Here is an 18,937-nt window from a genome sequence, read left to right on the forward strand (position 1 = left end):
CATTGTCTTGAAAGATCACAACACCTTTGATTCCTTTGAGTGTTGATTCTATGCAATTCTGGAAGAAGAGTTTTTCAATCCCTGAGGTAGTCGGCACATCTTGAACAGTCCCTGAGATGTGTTGATTGTGCATATATCTTTTGCTTCTTCGTCAAGTTCAATTTGATAGTAGGCATCTGAGAGGTCAATTTTGCCAAAGTATGAGGCCCCATGTAGGTTATGGAAGATCGTCTCCATGTCTGGTATTGGGTAGTCCTCATCCATGACCTTTCCATTGATGTGCACTTTCAAGTCCACGCAAAGTCTCAGTTCTCCACTCTTCTTTCTCTGCCACACCACTGGAGATGCATTAGTGACTCCTCTTGGCTGTACCGGTGCAAGGATGCCTTGTCTGACCATTTGTTCCAGCTTCTCTGTGACCTTGTCTTGAAGAGATAGAGGTATTTTTCTGGCTTTGCAGAACATTGGCTGTATTCCTAGTATCAACTTCACATGAGCTTTGTAACCCTTCACAGCAAGTAGGTGCTCGGCTGTTATGTTGTTCACGCCGTGCTTGGGTAGAAGGTCTCTACCAAGTAGTCCAAATTTTTTATCAGACTGCACAACTGCTAGTTGTTTTTGCGTGAGCCTGCTTCCGTTCCACTCAACGTCGCAAGTAAGTGATCCCAGAAGCGTTAATTGATGACCATCATAAGCTTCAAGATGTCTTATCTTACCATCCAACTGAGTTTTACCAAGCTCAGTCCATATTTTTGATGATATCACTGTGCTATCTGCACCTGTGTCTACTTGCATTTTTACTTTGCAGTTATTTATTGAGATATATTCCCATGTCACAGACATGCTAAAGATTTGTTCTTTAGTATAAAACATTCCCATCTCCGATGCTGGAGATGCTTGCTCTGAAGAAACATTTTCTTCTTCGCAAAAGTTATTCTGTTTATTGTACTTACCTGAATATGGTTGGGGTTTGCTTCTACACATTTTTGAGAAGTGTCCCACCTTTTCACAGGTGTTACATTTCTTACTTAGCGCTGGACAAGGTCTACTAGAGTGTGGCTTACCTCCACACCTAGTGCACATGTTGTTGCTTTTATTAGCCGTAATTTTTTCATTTGGTTTTCGAAAAGTCTTTTTGAAGTTGAACCCAACTTCCTCTTTCACATTAAAGGGCTTATTACCTGATGAAGAACTTGCAAAAGCCATTGCTTGACTTCTGAACTGTAAGCTCTCGGTCATTTCAGTAACCGACATTGCTGGTTTTGCTTTAATACCGTCTAGTAGTCTAAGTTTTGCTTCAGGGTCCCTCAAACCTGAGATAAACTTTATTTTTACCAACTCTTCTTCGGGGTTGGCCGCTGTTTTCAATTTTTCGAAGTCACAATAGCGTGCTTCTTCTCTAAGACGTGCTAGGAAGTCGTCGTCTGACTCCCCTACACCTTGGATTACGGACAGAAATTTAGCCCTTTCTGCCGTTACTACTCTCTCTTTAGGAGAAATATAGTTTTGAATCGCCAATCTGATGTCTTTATACGGAGTGTCTATTAAATTCCTAGGACTCATTAAGCTCCTAAGTTTAATAATTGCATCTTGCCCGCACATACTAAGAAAGAGATTGGTTACCTGTAGGTCCTGTACAGTACCATCGGTGTTGACTTTGTTCTCTTTCTTCTCTGCGCGACATTTCGCCACAAAAGACATAATCCACGCAGTAGCTGATTCTGCATTCTGTAGATCCAAAATTTGTCTGTCTGTAGCTGGTCTGGACACCATTGTCGTGGTCGATAACACGGGTCAAAGAATTCAATAAGTTGAATTTAAAATTAAATTTTGAACTGAAAATATACAAAAATTAGCTTGTATTTATAGTGGTTATCTATGCGAAAATATACATCCTGGTCTGGACACCATTGTCGTGGTCGATAACACGGGTCAAAGAATTCAATAAGTTGAATTTTAAATTAAATTTTGAACTGAAAATATACAAAAATTAGCTTGTATTTATAGTGGTTATCTATGCGAAAATATACAGAGAAAACTTAGATTAGCTAAAAATATTTAACATGATTGGCATGTGAAAAGATCTTATAGTGGTATTTGTAATGGTTATCTATGCGAAAATATACATCCTGGTCTGGACACCATTGTTGTGGTCGATAACACGGTTCAAAGAATTCAATAAGTTGAATTTTAAATTAAATTTTGAACTGAAAATATACAAAAATTAGCTTGTATTTATAGTGGTTATCTATGCGAAAATATACAGAGAAAATTTAGATTAGCTAAAAATATTTAACATGATTGGCATGTGAAAAGATCTTAACTCCGAATCCCGGAGGTTTCTTTCTATTTTCATCAACATTTCATGAGAATCATATATGGCTTGGGTACAATCGAGTTCATTAGTTGGAGGTCAGTGGATGTTAGAATCAGGTTTCTGTTGGTGGGAGAATTTACTTCTGACATATGATTGATAGGTCAATAAGATAATGATAGCGCCAAAACAAAATTAGAATTGAGTTTAGTTTTGTAGCCATTACTTATCGACACAGCAATAAAGTTCGTCAGGTAAGTTCTTCTTTCGTTCTTTGAAACTTTAATAAAACTTCTAAGTTTCTTGATGTTTCATTGAAACCATCACAAAAACCCCACTCTTTTTTCTGCAGGTGTCCAAGGAGTTAGCAATTAAAAAGATTTTTCATTCTTGATTTTTCCAAAATAACTCATTGTTCAGCAATTGGGTTTTACGTTTTTTTTTCCTGGCAGCCTATGTCATATATGCGTTCCTCGATTAGAAAAAAATCACCGTAATAACTTTGAAGGCAAACAAGATAAACGATAAATGTGAAACTGATACCACTTTTTAAAAAAGCTATCAAAGTACTTTATCTCCCTTTCTCCAATTAGTTGCCTCTAACTTTTTTAAGAAGGTCTAATATAAAAAATATAGACAAAAACGATTTTTGCAATACCAAAACAGAATTTTGTTTTCTTAAAATGTGAGGGGCAGTTTTTATTCTCATACTGCATGAAATTGCACTTATGCTTATGCTGTAAAGAAATTTTAAGCATCAGTTCATCGCTTCTCGCTTGCGAAGGAAGAAAATTGTGGAATAGTATTGTTGTCAATAACCGAAATAACGAAAGCATTGCAAATTCAATACTTTTGCAAGTTTATTGATTGTTTTCGTTTTTGAGAAAAAAATCTAGGTTTCAATTTTGCCTCAAAGTCAAAAAACATGAAAATTGCACCGAAAAAGTATTATAGACAGATCTTCTTTCCCAAAAATCTTAGACCTGAACAACTGGGAGGTTTATTTTCCAAATTATTCAAAAACTACGTTCCTTGATAAAAATTGAGAGGTCACATTTTTGGTAAACAAGATATCAGCAAACAGTTAATTTTTTTCCGAAGTAATCGACGCAATAATTGCTTTCTTTTAATTGTAATTAAGCCAATGTATTAATCAGGACTATCAAAGACTGCCACGCTTTTTACTAAAAAAAATATGAAATTTATGATTTGATGCCATATTTTGAAAAAGAATAAACATTGAGCATTTTTTCAAGTAGTTTTTTCATGTTGTGTTCCAATTTCGGCTTAATTATGGAATCTGATAGGCTCCGTGTTTAGAAAGTGATTATCACTTTTCGTGTGAAAAAATGCTAAATTTTCATTTGTTCCTATCTATCCCAAAGAAGAAATCAGTTGTTTCAATTTTGATGACAAAGATTATTTTCCGAAATAGCAATTATTATGTAGAACATTAGATATATTCATTGATCAATTAATTATTGGTTTTATGATTCACGACGCATTAAATTGCATAGATTGCATTATTTGAGATGTTTGCAGAAGTTTTATTATTTACTTCTCTCCTTGTTTCTCTTTCATTGTTATTGACATAGAACCCTTTAATTTTCTACTTTTTCAAAAAAGTATTGTTTATATTAATTTTTTTTAACTTGATCTGATTTTATTTTAAAAAGAGATTATTTTTCACAAAACCTTCTACAAAAAACATTTAAATCTCATGACAGAAATTTTCAACGGCTATACAGCTTTTACAGATTTATACGGCTATTGTTTTTTCCTTCGAATAATAAGCCAGTTCAAGTTTTTTAAAAAAAATTTAGGTGAACAAAATGAAGGGGGCAATTTAATTCTGATTCGGAAAAGCCTGTGCTTTAGTCCTATCTCCAATCTCTCTGCTTTCATTGCAGTTATTCATTATTTTAATGAATACGCTGTTCAGAATTCAAATCGTTTGCATCGTTTTGAAATATTTTTTTCTTTGTACCCCATTTTAGGTCCTTTTCCTCAGTTAAGCTTCTATTAACAATTTTCCTTTATATTTTTGACGCTGTGGTCTGTATTTAATATTCATTATTATAAATTTCTTTTCCACTATAATACTTAGAAAATTTATAACTTAATTATAAATTTCTTAATTACCACTATTATAAAAACGTTTCCCTTTAACATGTTCAAATTTTTTTTTGAATTTTCCAAAATCAGCATGGAACTGTAAATAAAAGGGCTATCGTCTTTGTATGAATTAGGAGGAGTAATCATTAATTTAACAATTATAATGAGATTGGTTTTGTAAGCTATTCTAACTTTTACTTACCCACTACACACACACACACACACATATATACACACACACGCGCATTTATTTATATATATATATATATATATATATATATATATATTTATATATATTTATATATATATATATATATATATATATATATATATATATATATATATGTGTTTAATAGATGTCTTGATGATATCTCATGTTCTTTTTGAACAGATATATATTTAGCCTAACGATTATACTTGTCAAAGTACATATTTCTTTCAAAAAATGTAAGAGCTCCAGCCTGTTCTTTAGAGGAGTTTTCTCAGCAGTCATAGTTGTTGCTCAAAAATCATGATGTTGTTAAGGGTTCAAATTTTTGAATTTAATTTTTTTTTTCAAAAAAAAAAACGCAAAGTGGCGCAACTAAAGGAAATTTTGCTGACGAATATACACGATAGAGGACTCGAACGTTCTACTTAAAGAACGACGCCCTGAGATGTACCCAAAAAAACTAGATAATCTTACCTATTTGTGATCCCAAACAAGTGATTAGGGAATTTGTATCGTGTAAGAGCTTCTAAGGTAGAATTATTTATCGTGCTAGATCTTATAAAGCAGTTTCTTTATTGTATAAGATCTAATAATGCCAAATTCTTATCTTGCAAGATCTTATAAAGCGGAATCTATATTGTATAGAATTTTATAAGGCAGATTCTCATCGTGTTAGATCTTACAAGATCTTATAAGGCAGATTTTTATGGTGCACGATCCTACAAGGAAGAATTATTATTGTTTGGGATCTTACAGGCGGAATTTACACGATAAAAGTTCTCGAATCACTGGACAGTGTCATTCACGTAGTACCATCATTGGAGCCAAGATTGGTCAGTTTATGGTCAATCTGAAGCTCCCCGGGGGGAGGATTAGGTGTGAAATAGGGGTGAAACCTCCTCCCGGGTCTTTTGTCAATCTGGTTAAGTAAGAGCTCTTCCTCAAACAGACAGATTCACTGAGGCAGGGAATTAAACTCTCAATCGTTGGCGTGTGGATTACACACCTTACCTCTCGGCTATCATTATTCGAAAATAATTATGAGACTGTGGATTGGGGATCGATTATTGGCAATACATAATTTATTCTGATTAAGACTAATAAAACAAATTGTTGTTTAAATTGGAAATGTTAAATACAATAAGTTAAGTAGAAAATTAAAAGATCAATTCATATCAAAATAATTGGTTTATTTTGGTGCAATTGTTAATTTGAACAACTCGTTTCATTGTCTGTCTATTTCTCTATTTCTTAATTTTCTTTTGATATCTGTCCTTCTACACGTCTACTTTTGTCTCCATGGTCATAATAGATGATTGGTTGCCATCTTTTTTTATGTCATGTAGTGTGACGTCATTAAGCGGCTAGACATTGTCGCATAGCAGCTCTGGCCAACGGGATGTATGTCAACGAATACCTTAAAACACAAATACAAACTAAGAAAACCCAGCAGTACTTTCAGATCAAAGTTATAAATTATCAGAATTTTACACCAGAATTTAACAGATCACAATTTTACATTATAAGCAGTAAATGCGGTGAATTTTGGTGAATTTTTGAGCAAACTGCGTTTAATAGCGATGAAGAGACTTATTCACTGCTTTTTTTTTACCGAACTTATCTTACTTTTGGGAGTGAAAACCTTAAGTAAGATAAGTTCGGCAAAAAAAGTGCGGTGGATAAAAGTCTATTCATCGCTATGAACCGCAACTTGATTAGAGAAATTCACCTAAATTCACTGCATTTACTGCTTAAAATGTAAATGTTGAATTGTTATAGTGATAAGCGCTTCTAGACTAAACGAGCTATGAAAATACCGTAAACAATGATAATTATAGGAAAAGAATTCGACTCGAAGCAACCATCCTATTCGGCTAATTCACCGGGTTGATGATTCTAATATTTTCTGGTTATTATACAATGATATATATGATTCTCATCCTCTAAAATGGCAAAATAGCGTAAAATATCTTGGTGTTTTAATTGACCAAAAAATGGATTTCAGCAATCACATCATCAGTCATGTGGTTAAAAAATTGAACCGTTTCTGCGGAATGGTTTATCTCAGTAGAACATTTTTGACGAAAAAGCAGCTGCACAAGTTTTATCGAAGTAAGGTTGAACCAACAATACGTTATGCTTTGCTTGTTTATGATGCGACAACAAAAACCAACTTAAACAAGATATTATTGGCTCAGAAACGCCTTGTTAGGGCAATTTTTTGTAGGAATCTTAATGATAGTACATCCGCAATTTTCAATTCCAAACAAAATTGCACTGTGTTTGAATTTTCTTTCGTGGAAATATTCAAAGAAGTTTTTCAACAAATTAGGGGTAGCTCTCAACTTTTTTATCACACATATTTTTAGACAATGAGATTCTCGTACTAGGAGTGGCTTCAAAGGTCTAGTAAAAACATCAAAAGTTAAGTCCCTTTTACACAGAAAATCACCAGAGAATCGGATTAAAACAGCCTACAATTTTCTCCTAGAAAATGGTCTTATACCAACTAACATTAAAAAAATGTCAACATTTCAGTTTTAAATTTTTTTCCGTAGATTTTCTGATAACTACATATTTGGAAATGCCTGCTTACATGAACTTTTCTTTTGACTGTTTGCAAGGATCTCAGAATTGTAAAAGGCTATTGTGCCTTATCTAAGATTCTTGTAGATGAAAAAACTGATTTTTTTCTCTTAAAACTGATTGCTGCTTATGATTCATCAACGAAATTGAAATTGTTTACTCGCTGCCAGAAAAAGTTGGTTGCACAACAGTGTATTTTGGCGCGTCAGATGATGAAGACGCGGAACAACAACAGTGATTCCTGCTTAAAAACAACAAAAAACGTTTTTCTATAAAAAAGATTTATCTACTTTTTTGTTAACCATACTTTGATCATATATGAGTTCTGGTAAACCTACAAGTATCATGTATGACCTCCTTGAAGTTACACAAAGATCTTCTGAGAAGTAACTTATGAATTTTATTGTTTTATATATTATCCGTGTTTGACTACGATGAATTCTCAACCCCGACAAGTTCCGCTTGACAAAAGAATACTTGAATTTTATACCCAATTATTCAACTTCGTACATACTAGACTAACATAGCAACCATAGCCCTACACGCACACAATGCGCTTAGAAACAAATTCACAGAAAACAAAAACAAAAAACCAAAGCTAGATCAGATAATTTTTGTTTTGGGTGTGAGACTTTAAAATTGATTCCGAAAGCCCTTCTTATTGTAAGTATCACTTCGTCAATTTTGAAGACAAATTTTGGTTTTAATTTAATATTAATTTTAAATAAGAGTTACTATAATCTATTAGAAAGAATAAAAAAAATGATTGATCCGACTTTAGCATAGGCGACTTGGAAAGATAGCTTATGGTATTTGTAGAGCCTTCTAAAAACTTTATCAACAAAGTTCAGAAACAAGTCAAAAAAGATTGTTTAAAGTCTGATTCAAAAACAATTCATCGGTTAACATCCACAATCCTTATGTATTCGCCGAACTTTTTTCCTAAAAAAGATTATCGTCAACAAATAGCTAGCACTCTATTTCTACCAGCAACTGTTGATTAGCATTTCTCATTGTTGACTTACAACCCATAATCGACAAACCATCTTGAAATGCCGCCCATGCACCTATTAATTGCTCCAGATGGTTTTAAATTTCTTTTGCACATTTAGCAATTAGTTTTCTCTATAAATTCGATGTTGTCGTAAAAAGTAAAACTGTTTGGGTGAACAACCTTGTTTACTAGACGTTGGTTGGTGGTTTCGTTTCCAAATCTTTAATTTTGACAAGATGTGGGACTGTACAAAAAATCTGGATTATCGACTGCCGTCTTTGCTATTTTGTTTTCTTGATTTGTTTGTATCGTTATTTTTTACCGTACACGCATATACGCAAACACACGAACGCCAACACACAGGCACAGACACAAAAACACAAAAAAATACACACACACACAAACACACACACACACCAAACCAAAGACACACAAACACAAATACACGTCAAACACACACACAGCAACGCATACACTCATACACACACACACACCCACACACACAGACACACACTCACATACATACACACACACAAATACACACACATACCTCACACACACACACACCAAAGACACACACACACCAAACACACACACACACACACAAACACACACACACAACACACACACACACACACACACATGTACGCACGCGCGCCACACACACACACACACGCACACACACACGCTGGTATTACTATCGAATAAGATTCAAGTGGACACTTTCTAGATTGTCTGCCGCAAATTTCGCTTAATTATCAATTCATCGAAATGAGAACAACAATTACGCAAAATTGAAGACAGAAAACAAAATTTGTCATCCTCTAAAAGATTGACAGAAAAGCTTGTCTGGTATGAAAAGAAAAACAGATTATGCCCTTAAAATCTCCATATTCGTCGTTCTATTTTTAGTTAGAGCTCAACTTACTTTTCTACTTGTTGAGATTTCAAAATTACGCATTCAACAATCCTGGGCCAAAATACGTAGATAGCTTTTTGCATATTGGATTAACCGCGTTAATACCTTCAAAATCCCTTTATGTAAATGAAGTTCTTAGACCCCAAAAATATACCGCATTCATATCACGTGTTAACATATCCTTTCTTTTTCCGCCCAACTTCTTAGTGCTCGGTCGTAATCCTGTCCCAGTCGAGCCCATTCAGAGCTTTTTAAGGGGGTGTGCTTGTTTAAAACAACCCCCCCCCCCAAACCCGTATCCATGCCAACCCCCTCCCGCACCCCCTCATCGCCCCCACCAATACCCAATATAACGCAGAGTGCCGCCCGTGGGGTATTTTTCATTAAGATGGTTAGAAACGCACGTCGTAAATTAAAGCAGAAATATCGGAGGCACTTATTGAATTACTTCCCCTTAAAATATGCCATTTAAAGATTGTATGAAAAGAGTACCGGGGCTGACACACGACAGCAGACAATGTTGTTTCGGGTATTGCTGCCAAATTGAGAGGAATGCGGGAATTCTATAGTCACTATATAGGAAACGCTGTGGGGTGTGGGAGCATAGCATTTGGTGGCAGAGGAGGTGGGGTGGGGGAGGGGGGGGGGGGGGGTTGGTGTGGGTGGCGCTATGTTAAAAGTGGGTTCGAGATTAAAGCGAGAATTCCCTTTTTCCTCGTAAGCTTGAGGTGGCCTTTGATAATTGATAATTCGTTATCTATTTTTAATGCCCCCCTATTGTTTGAAGGTAATTTTGCCCCTCAAGTGATGCCGCCCTGCGCCCATTTGAACTGGAACTCTTCCCAGACATAAGGGTAATTTTTATGTCTAGCCGGGGCTAATTGTATTAATGCCGTGAAATGAGCAGTCTTAACTTGAAGGCTTAACTTGCAACTTGACAGAGGCAAGACTACAAGTAGGGCTTAAATGCCACCTCGGGTTAAATTTTAAACGGATGGCTTACAATCAATTATTGCGTCCAAAATGGCAAAGTAGTATGACAATATTTTTTGCCATCAAATTATATAATAAAAAATAACAAATTGTTTTTTTCTACATTTCTTAATTGTAAAGAATTATTTTTTGAATCAAATTATACACAATTAAATGAAACAGAAAAAAAAGATGAAACTTTATTAGATTGCCACTAGATCATTTTAAAATTTAACATTGTAAATTTCAAGAGCCTCTAATAAAAAAAACTGATTAACAAGAAACTTTTGTAAGCAAATTATTCTCCTTGAAATGACACCACTGCCCCGCTTTTGTTTCAGTCATATTGAGTTAAGTGGCAAAATGTGCAATAACCGAGCCTAGGTCCAAAATGCAAGCTCATTATCCGTCACAAAACTTTGTATTGAAGCCCGCTTGTGTTTTAGCTTATTCAGGTTGCGAAGAAATTTTAAGTAATGGTTAAGTGACTGTGCTTGAAGTCACTGAGAACTTCTGGCGTTTATCGAGAACCGCGAAGCAGTTCGAGATATTAAGTCACGCGCACATTTTAAAATGACGAAATACAACGAAATTCAACTTCTGGCTAAGTAGCAACTTCTGGCATTTTAACATCTGGCACTGCAGACTTTCGGCATTTTAAAATGTGCACCTGAGTGTTTTAAGCATTTTTCCTACTGTTTTCGCTTGAGTTTCTCAAATTCCATCAACTATTTCGGCAAAGTTATACTCAGAATAAAGTTATCTAAATTTGACTGATTGAGGGATTTTTAGCAACTATTAGTCTTAGACTTTTGGTTATTTATTTATAAATTATCAGGTTGAAAAACTAAGATTTCTGGGATCAATTATGCCCCCCCCCAGTATTTTTATTAAACCCAGTTACAAATTATGTATTGTTTTATAATATGTTACTACGTAAAAATAGTCAAGTGCACCTGGGGCATAAAAAAACGTAAGAAATATATGCCCACTAAACTGGGGGAACGGAATCGATCCGATTTTTAAGATATATTCCACGATATATTCCACGATTTTAAGATATATTCAACGATTTTTAAGATATATTATAAGATAAAAACATTCCCTGAAGGATCGGTACATTGTGGATATGATCCTTCTTTTTAGACTTTCGATTCTTTCAATGTTAACTTCATTTCAAACCCTGTTTAAAGTTCTGCAAAATTTAATTGCAAATTTGCCTCTGGCACTTTCAGTTCTTGTTTTTGTCAAACTGAACACGTTGTTTGTACATCCCCTGTGTTCAAAAATGTGCGGAAGGTGCATATAGCGTTCGGCTTTATCTTCTTTCATTAATTTGGACAGAATGAGGAGGTCATTATCTACATGAACATTCGTAGCAGTATCAAATGTAGTAATCGCATTTTTGCCGCATAATCAATGTTTCCGGTGAACCGCATTACAACTTTCTTTCAGAAGTATTCCAGAACAAAATGACTCGTGCTCTATAACGGGGGACACATAACATACTCGGGTGCACAAAAGGAAAGATCCATAAATTTTAGCTGGAGGCATAAAAAACTGATGAAGTGGGGGGGGGGGGTGGTCGAGACCGAACGGTTAACTTGTAAGAACTTGCAAGTTTCTTGCAAAAGATTGTTAACTTGTAAGATTTTGCAAGTTTCTTGCAAACGATGGTTAACTTGCAAGAACTTGCAAGACGAATGGTTAAATTGTAAGAACTTGCAAGACGAATGACTAACTTGTAAGTTTCTTGCAAGTTTGTTCCCCGGTCGAGCACAACTCTTTTTGGTTAATTCAATTTAACATTCAGTCAATTACCGTAGAAAGCGCGTGGGAGTTAGATGCACTGTTTTGATAGCATAATATAATTCGAACTAAGAAGACAAAATGGTTACTTTTAGAATTTTATCAATTCAAGAGAGATCCTTTGCAATTCCATTGAAAAACAGTAGATCTCATTTAGCTTCTTCGCGATTGCTTTCTGAAAAATGTTCCCAAATTATTGACTTCGATTGAATTTTCATATCCAAATGTCAGCATTTTCTCAAAATAATTTAGTGGCCCTTCATTTTAATATGCTTTTTTATAATTTCATTTCACACTTTTCCAGGTTTTATATATATATATATATATATACATATATATATATATATATATATATATATATATATATTTATATATATATATATATATATATATATACGTGTGTGTGCGCGCGTGTTTGTGTGTGTGCGCGTGTGTGTGTGTGTGGTGTGTGAGTGGGGGTGTAAGTCGAATGGTCAACTTGTAAGAACTTGCAAGTTTTTGGAAGAAAAACTTGCAAGGCGATGCATCGTCTTGTAAGAACTTGCAAAGAACTTTCAAGTTCATACAAGTTAACCATTCGGCCTCGACCCGGGCGTTGATAGATGCGATGTTAAGCAAAACCGGACTAGAAGTCTAAGCAAACAGCACCAGTAAATGTATGTCTTCCTGACTTTTACAGCTCTGTGTTTGAAACGAATAATTCTCTAAAAGGGATTCCGGTATTGCAACAGTCTTATTCGTTCTGGTAGGCAAATTCCCTACCAGCTGTTTTCGCAGAAGTAACAACGTCCTAGTCATGGCGAAGATATTCAATACGCCTCCCTATTTTATATTGACGATTATCAAAACAATCTTCCACCATTTTAGAAAGTCGACAAAGAATTTCGTAGTGTACTTTTCCAATGCGCATGAAGTTGACAAGAAGCTTTACCTGTTGACAAAAATTTTTCCATGAATGTTTGGCTAAAGTGGTCAAGACTTGAAGAACAAGGAGACAATGTGTTATAAAAGAGATGCCAACTCGCTGGCGGCTTAAAACAGAATCGCACGTTACAGATGCTGGTTCTAATCCAGTACTGGTTCATTTCAACAGAAGTTGAGCTTGCCTATATACCCCTAACATACCGTAATCCTGAAGCTCTATTAATTGTATACAAAAATACTTCTATTCAATCGCAGAAGAAAAATTTAATAGATGATACAGCTTATAAAGCATTTGATGAGCTATACTTGTTTAAAGCTGCATTGCTTTACACATTGAAAAACTCTTTGAGCCAATGATGTGAAGCCAAGAAATTTTTTTCTGATTCTAGAAAGACAAGATTGGTATCATTTGAAAGCTCCTTTAGTGTAGAATGCAAATCTAAAATGTTAGCCAAATTAAGTTTGTCAAAAGTTACCAAAGTTAATCAAAATCTAACGAACTGCAACCCCACCACAACCAACTTAGTTTTTTTAAATTGTTTGTTAGCTGGTTTTCGCTCACGACCCATCACCGTTCCTTTAGCGTTTAATTGGTCTTGTCAGCCTTTTTAGGTATCGACTTTTTCAGGTATAGCACATATTTCCAGTTTTTCCAGTTTGTGTCTTTCGAGCAAATGTGTAATGAGAAACATCATGGGAGCACCAGACTGCTTTTTGAACTTATTTTATAACTCTATTTGAAACTCAAGTAGTCATTTAGCAAATTTTAAGAATTTTAGAAGTTTTTGCGCCTGTTGCTTCGTGTTGTGTCTTACGTCAACCAAAGTATCTGCTGGCCTCTAATAAAGTCATTTCATAGCGTTTCACAAAAACTAATTTGTTTTGAAATTTTTTTTATAAAATGTTAACGAAAATTTAGTGACGGTGGACTTTATTCTTACATCAAAAGTTTCGAATTTTTTTCTGTCCGTTCTTTGAACTATATTACTATTAAAATTATGTTTTTTTAGCATGGAAAGTAATGGTTTGCGACAGCTTTACAACAAGAACAGCGACTGTTTTCTTTGCTATTTTGCACGTCTGGTTTATATTTATGTCCCTATTTTGGTCAAAAATGTTTGAAACTTTGGAGGAACACGGTTGCTTGTTTTAATTCTGTGATTTTTCTGCCTCAACAAAAAACATGTGCGATGAAAGCTCGGCGTATGTTTTATTTACGGACTCTTTCCAATTAATTTTAAAAATCATTGTTTACTTTTATCTTTGATACGATTTTGCTTTTACAGACCAAAACAAACCTATATTGTTAGTAACCATATCTAATGTCTTGGCAATTGCAGCTAATCATATCTAATTTAATGTTTTAATGGCAATGGAATTTTTGGAATCCTGAGAACGCTTATTTTTTTTCTTTAATTCCAATTCTTCTTTTTCAATTTGATTTTTGCTGAGTACATGGACTTCTTGTTCAAACTGATATCCTGACGGGAATCCTGAAAATTAAGTGTACTTGTAGAACATAGTGAACTATTTGCTGAGAAGGCCCCCTTTAAAGGTAAAAACACCAGTTTTTGAAGATTTCAAGCCCAAAACAGTGCATTTTTTCAAAATTTTGTCAAAACATTTAATTTTTTCTCAGTTTGATTTTTGAGATTGGAAGTTGCTGTTCTTATTTTTCCGACGACACTCCTTACCCTGTTAGAAGCTGGTGATCGGTTTGTAACGCTAATGTTCAAACTAAAAACAAAAATTGTAGTAATATTTTTTGCTCAATATTTTTTCCTATACTCCAGGGGCTAATGAAATTCTAAAGCTTGCGAATCTGTTTTGAGTAGATCTTAGCAACAGAGGAAAATTGGATATGAAGACCTCAACTTTTAATTATATTTGGTAAATATTTCAACTTTCTCAACAATTTTTTAAATGTTTTGCCTATCTTTTTGTCTTTTTTCTCAATAGCAAAAAAATAGCGTTAATATAGCGTTCAAAAACCAAAATATGAATTTGAGAGCGTAGTGCTATGAAACTTGACCGAAAACCTATGAGCATTTTGACCTTTTTTATGTTTTATTATTTGCAAAAGACAAATATTTCTTTGATCGTTAGCTGTGATCTTGGATGAAATTTATCTTTTTTTCAGTCGAGCAATACTTCAAACAACATCAAGATTTCTTTTTTCGTACTGGCGTTGTCGATGAGAAAATTTCGTTTTTGAATAAATACTTTAACTTCAACAGGTCCCGAAATTGATATCTCCTATTTCATGTTATTCTCTAAGCTTGTTCACTCTCGTTTTTGCCTGTTGGGCGCCTAGCTGTCATTTGGTATGCTAATCTAGTCAGAATTTTTCAAATATGTTCGTTAAATGTTTCAAGTGTCTTTCAAAATTTGTCGGAAATATCTGTGCAATGCACAAACCGGCATGAGCCGTGTTTCTTAAAATAGGATACACTTCAAATATGATGTTGCCTTTTTTGTACTACACCAAGCAGCTGCACAATGTTCAACAAGCAGGACAAAATAAAAAGAAATAGAAGAAATAAAAAACCTTTCAGATGTGATGGGAAACGGCTTCTCGAATTACAAACAATTGATCAATACCATTATACAATCAAAAGAGAAAACAATGTTCTGTAATATCTGTTTTACAGGTAAGTGACATATGGTTTCAACAACACGAATTGCATTATTTGGTTATGTTACTTGTCACATACTAACTTCGTCACACTTGGTGTACGCATTGTTATTGATAAAAATAGTTATTGTATAATATTTTTGGAAATTAGCATTTCAAATACGTCTTCGACGGTAAATTTGATATGAAACATGCTGTTTGGGCCCACGAGCAAAACTGATACCAGGAAAAAAAATAGACCGAAATTTTTCTCTTTAACTGTGTGTAGGACTCGATAGAAGCGCCATTTAGCTATAGCAGGAAACTATAATGCATTGGAATGTTGACAAAAATGATCATTTTCGATCTCTGCCAGGTTCATATTTAATCAGCAAGAGACGTTATTTTATCGCCACGGAGAATGTGTCATAGACCTTTTTGCAGTTAATACGTTTTCGTTCACTCTCAATTGGTTACTGAACGTTGGTTTTTGTAGTACTTGCTCCCTAATAATAATTCAAAATCTTAGAAACGTTTGATTTAATGAACAAATGTCAAACAAAACGTTTAATCCAGAAACTGGAAGGCATCGGAGGCCTTCTTTAACGCTATCGCTGACTTACCAATTCGCGCTTTGTGTGGATAAAATAAACCCTGAAAACGGTCATTGAAAAGTTTTCTCAAAACGAGTTTTTCCTTATTGACGGTAAATTTGATGTGAAATTTTTTGTTTAGGACAGAGAGAAAAACTGTTTTACGGCAAAGAAATTTTGAATCCCAATTTTTTTCTTTCACCAGTGTGTAAACTTCAACAGTAGCACTGTTCTGCTTTAGGATGGGTTTGGAACGGTTTGGAAGTTTGACAATAGCGACCATTTATGATTTTCGCCAGCACATAATTATTCAGTGCAAAACGTTATGTTATCGCAACAGAAAAAGTGTTTTTTCGACTTTTTGGCAGGAACTAGATGTCTTCATGCTCTCAGTTGATTACTGACAATTGGTTCTTTGGTACTTGCTACCTAATAATAACTCAAATTGAAGGGAATCACAGAAAATTCTCATTTACGGACAAACTATTGATTAAAACATTTTATATCATAAGCTGGAAGATACTGGAGGTCTTTCAACGACAGTTTTTAGTACTTAGCAACCAATTCACATTTAGTTTGTACAGAATGAGCCATTGAAACCACCAGTATACAATTTTTCTGGAACTGAGTTTTTCAAATACGTTATTGAAGGCAAAAATGATATGAATGTTTCTGTTTTGAACCGAGAGCTCCATTCAAAGGACTGAAATCATAAGAGAATATGGGTGTTGAGTTAGTCGGTCAATAAAATTGCAACTTTTTTTCAACATTTATCAACGTCTATCTTACAAGATCCTGTAAGTTACTTGCAAGATAGGCCTCCGGATCTTGCATCTTGCAAGATAAGCGTCATCTGCAAGAATCTTGCAAGACCTTGCGAGACAAGCGTCGGAGTTCGTCTAGGGGAGGAACAAAACCGTTAAAAAACTTTGATGAGTTTTAATAATCCTTGTATGCCTACTGAGAAATGATGACCCAGTATGATTACTAAGAATCATATATGGCCTAGAATGACTCTTTGGAGTTATTTATCATAGCAGCCCGGGGTAGACTTATGGATAGCAATGGAATTGCACCTGTGTGAAAATTTGGCTCTAACCATATGATTGAGAAGTCCTTGGCGAATATGGCAAGAGCGACTAGGACAGGGTTCTTGAGGACCAGGGCCACAGCACAACTCACCAATAGCATTACCACATACACCAGTCCAGAGAACAGCCTCGTCTCCTCTGTCAACTGCCGTCTCTGGATTGCCAGACTGGCCAAGAATGTTGTGCTGAAGTACATACCCGCATACTGTTGTCTACATTAGGTGCGTTGAGAGTAATCATGCAGTATGTTTGCACTATGATGTATAAAAAACGCATCAATTCTGCCGAATGAGCAAAATAAGTCGCGTTTACTGTTCAAGGCGCAAAATTTTGATGAAAGGCATGGAATTCGACCCGCGAATGACAACAAATCACAATTTTGTCATTGGTCAGTTTTTTATTTAAAACAATTTGTTCGGTCTACTCTCGAGGTTTGCCATATAGATTGTTTTTTTTGTTGTTGTTGTTGACTGAAGAAAATTGTTATCCTTTTTTGAATGCTGAGGCGTACCTGGTGATGATGGCGAAGTTTCCGACAGAAGTGAAGATGAGGAATAAAAGGACAGTCCTCTTGTTAACTTCCATAAACATCCCAGTGCAGCCCTAAAACATCATCACATCAAAAATCAACTCATTAGTCCACTAGTTTGTGTATATTTGGATATTTTTTTCTTTAACCCAGTATGTTACAAAACCACAATAAGCAAATAGCTGCATGAAGCCCGAAGAAATCAACATAAAAAAGAGCTTTATCAATTAATGATTTTCGAATTTTTCTCCACAGTTTGCTTAACGCAATTAAAAAATTTTTTTAAAAAAATAATCTGATACCGCAGTACTGATATAAAGCTGTTTGTTTAAGATGTTTTCCGATCGAGAATATTGTCGTCCTGGGTCTCAATCAGCTGTTTCTCAAAAATTATAACTCTTGATCTAACAAAAACATGTTTTCTTTCAAATAATAACAGTATCTAGACCAAGTCTTGATAGAGACTAGATGGAGACTAGATCATATAAGTCTTGTGAAATCAAGATCAACTATCAACTATCAAATTTTTTGAATCAATTGCCTTTGAAACCTTAGAAATTCCAAGAAATATAGTGACAAATTTTAAGTAATTGCAAAATCTTAAGAAGGAGCAATATTTATGATACAGTACTCTGATGCTAGTACCTATAATGGATTGATATGTGTTGAAATCATAACAAACTAAACTAAAGTAAACCTATTCTAAGTCAAATCTTGACAACATGTTTTTTGAAGAAATTCAAAAGAACTGAAACTGTGCTTGTCCCTTTCGAAAAAAACACGGAAAACAAGCCAACTTAATTTTACATAGGAAAGAAACTCTCAAGGAAAAATACCCCCACGGAAAAAAAACCTCATGACTGTATAATCTGTTTAATGCATTTAATCTGTTTAGCCATGCCTCGCAGACAATGGGATTTCTATATGAAACTATCACAACGGAACAAATCATAACGACCAAAATTCAATTTTATAATGGGTTTAACTTCAGTGGGATTTATTTCCTAGACTCTGATTGCGCTTCGCGGGTCTCCAACATAAGTATTTGTTGTTATTGTTGATATAGTGGATGTTCTTTGTTCACTAACCAGTGTCTCGATGAGTATGCCGGCTACTAGACAGATGGCGAAGGCCTGCAATCTCGACCGATATGTCAGGTTGGACCCAGCCCCTCCCAAGCCACCACTCTAAACACAACACACACTCTAATATATGTATACGAGTCTAAAAATCTTTGAATTGATTTTTTGTCAAATACGATACCAT

General features: G+C 34.8%; 1 protein-coding gene across 1 annotated transcript; it reads right to left on the reverse strand.

The window, feature by feature from the left end:
* Window positions 1-5,741: 5,741 nt before the first annotated feature.
* On the reverse strand, window positions 5,742-18,858 carry LOC142355794 (vesicle transport protein SFT2A-like; the record flags this gene model as incomplete). The annotated part of the gene is made up of 4 exons (XM_075407851.1): window positions 5,742-6,057; window positions 17,151-17,327; window positions 17,654-17,745; window positions 18,760-18,858. Coding segments are annotated over 4 exons (429 nt in total), but the record flags the coding sequence as incomplete, so codon positions are not given.
* Between the last annotated feature and the right edge of the window lie 79 nt (window positions 18,859-18,937).

Source organism: Convolutriloba macropyga, unplaced genomic scaffold (assembly GCF_964194025.1).
Source record: "Convolutriloba macropyga unplaced genomic scaffold, txConMacr16.3 SCAFFOLD_2489, whole genome shotgun sequence".
NCBI classification, from domain to species: domain Eukaryota; kingdom Metazoa; phylum Xenacoelomorpha; order Acoela; family Convolutidae; genus Convolutriloba; species Convolutriloba macropyga.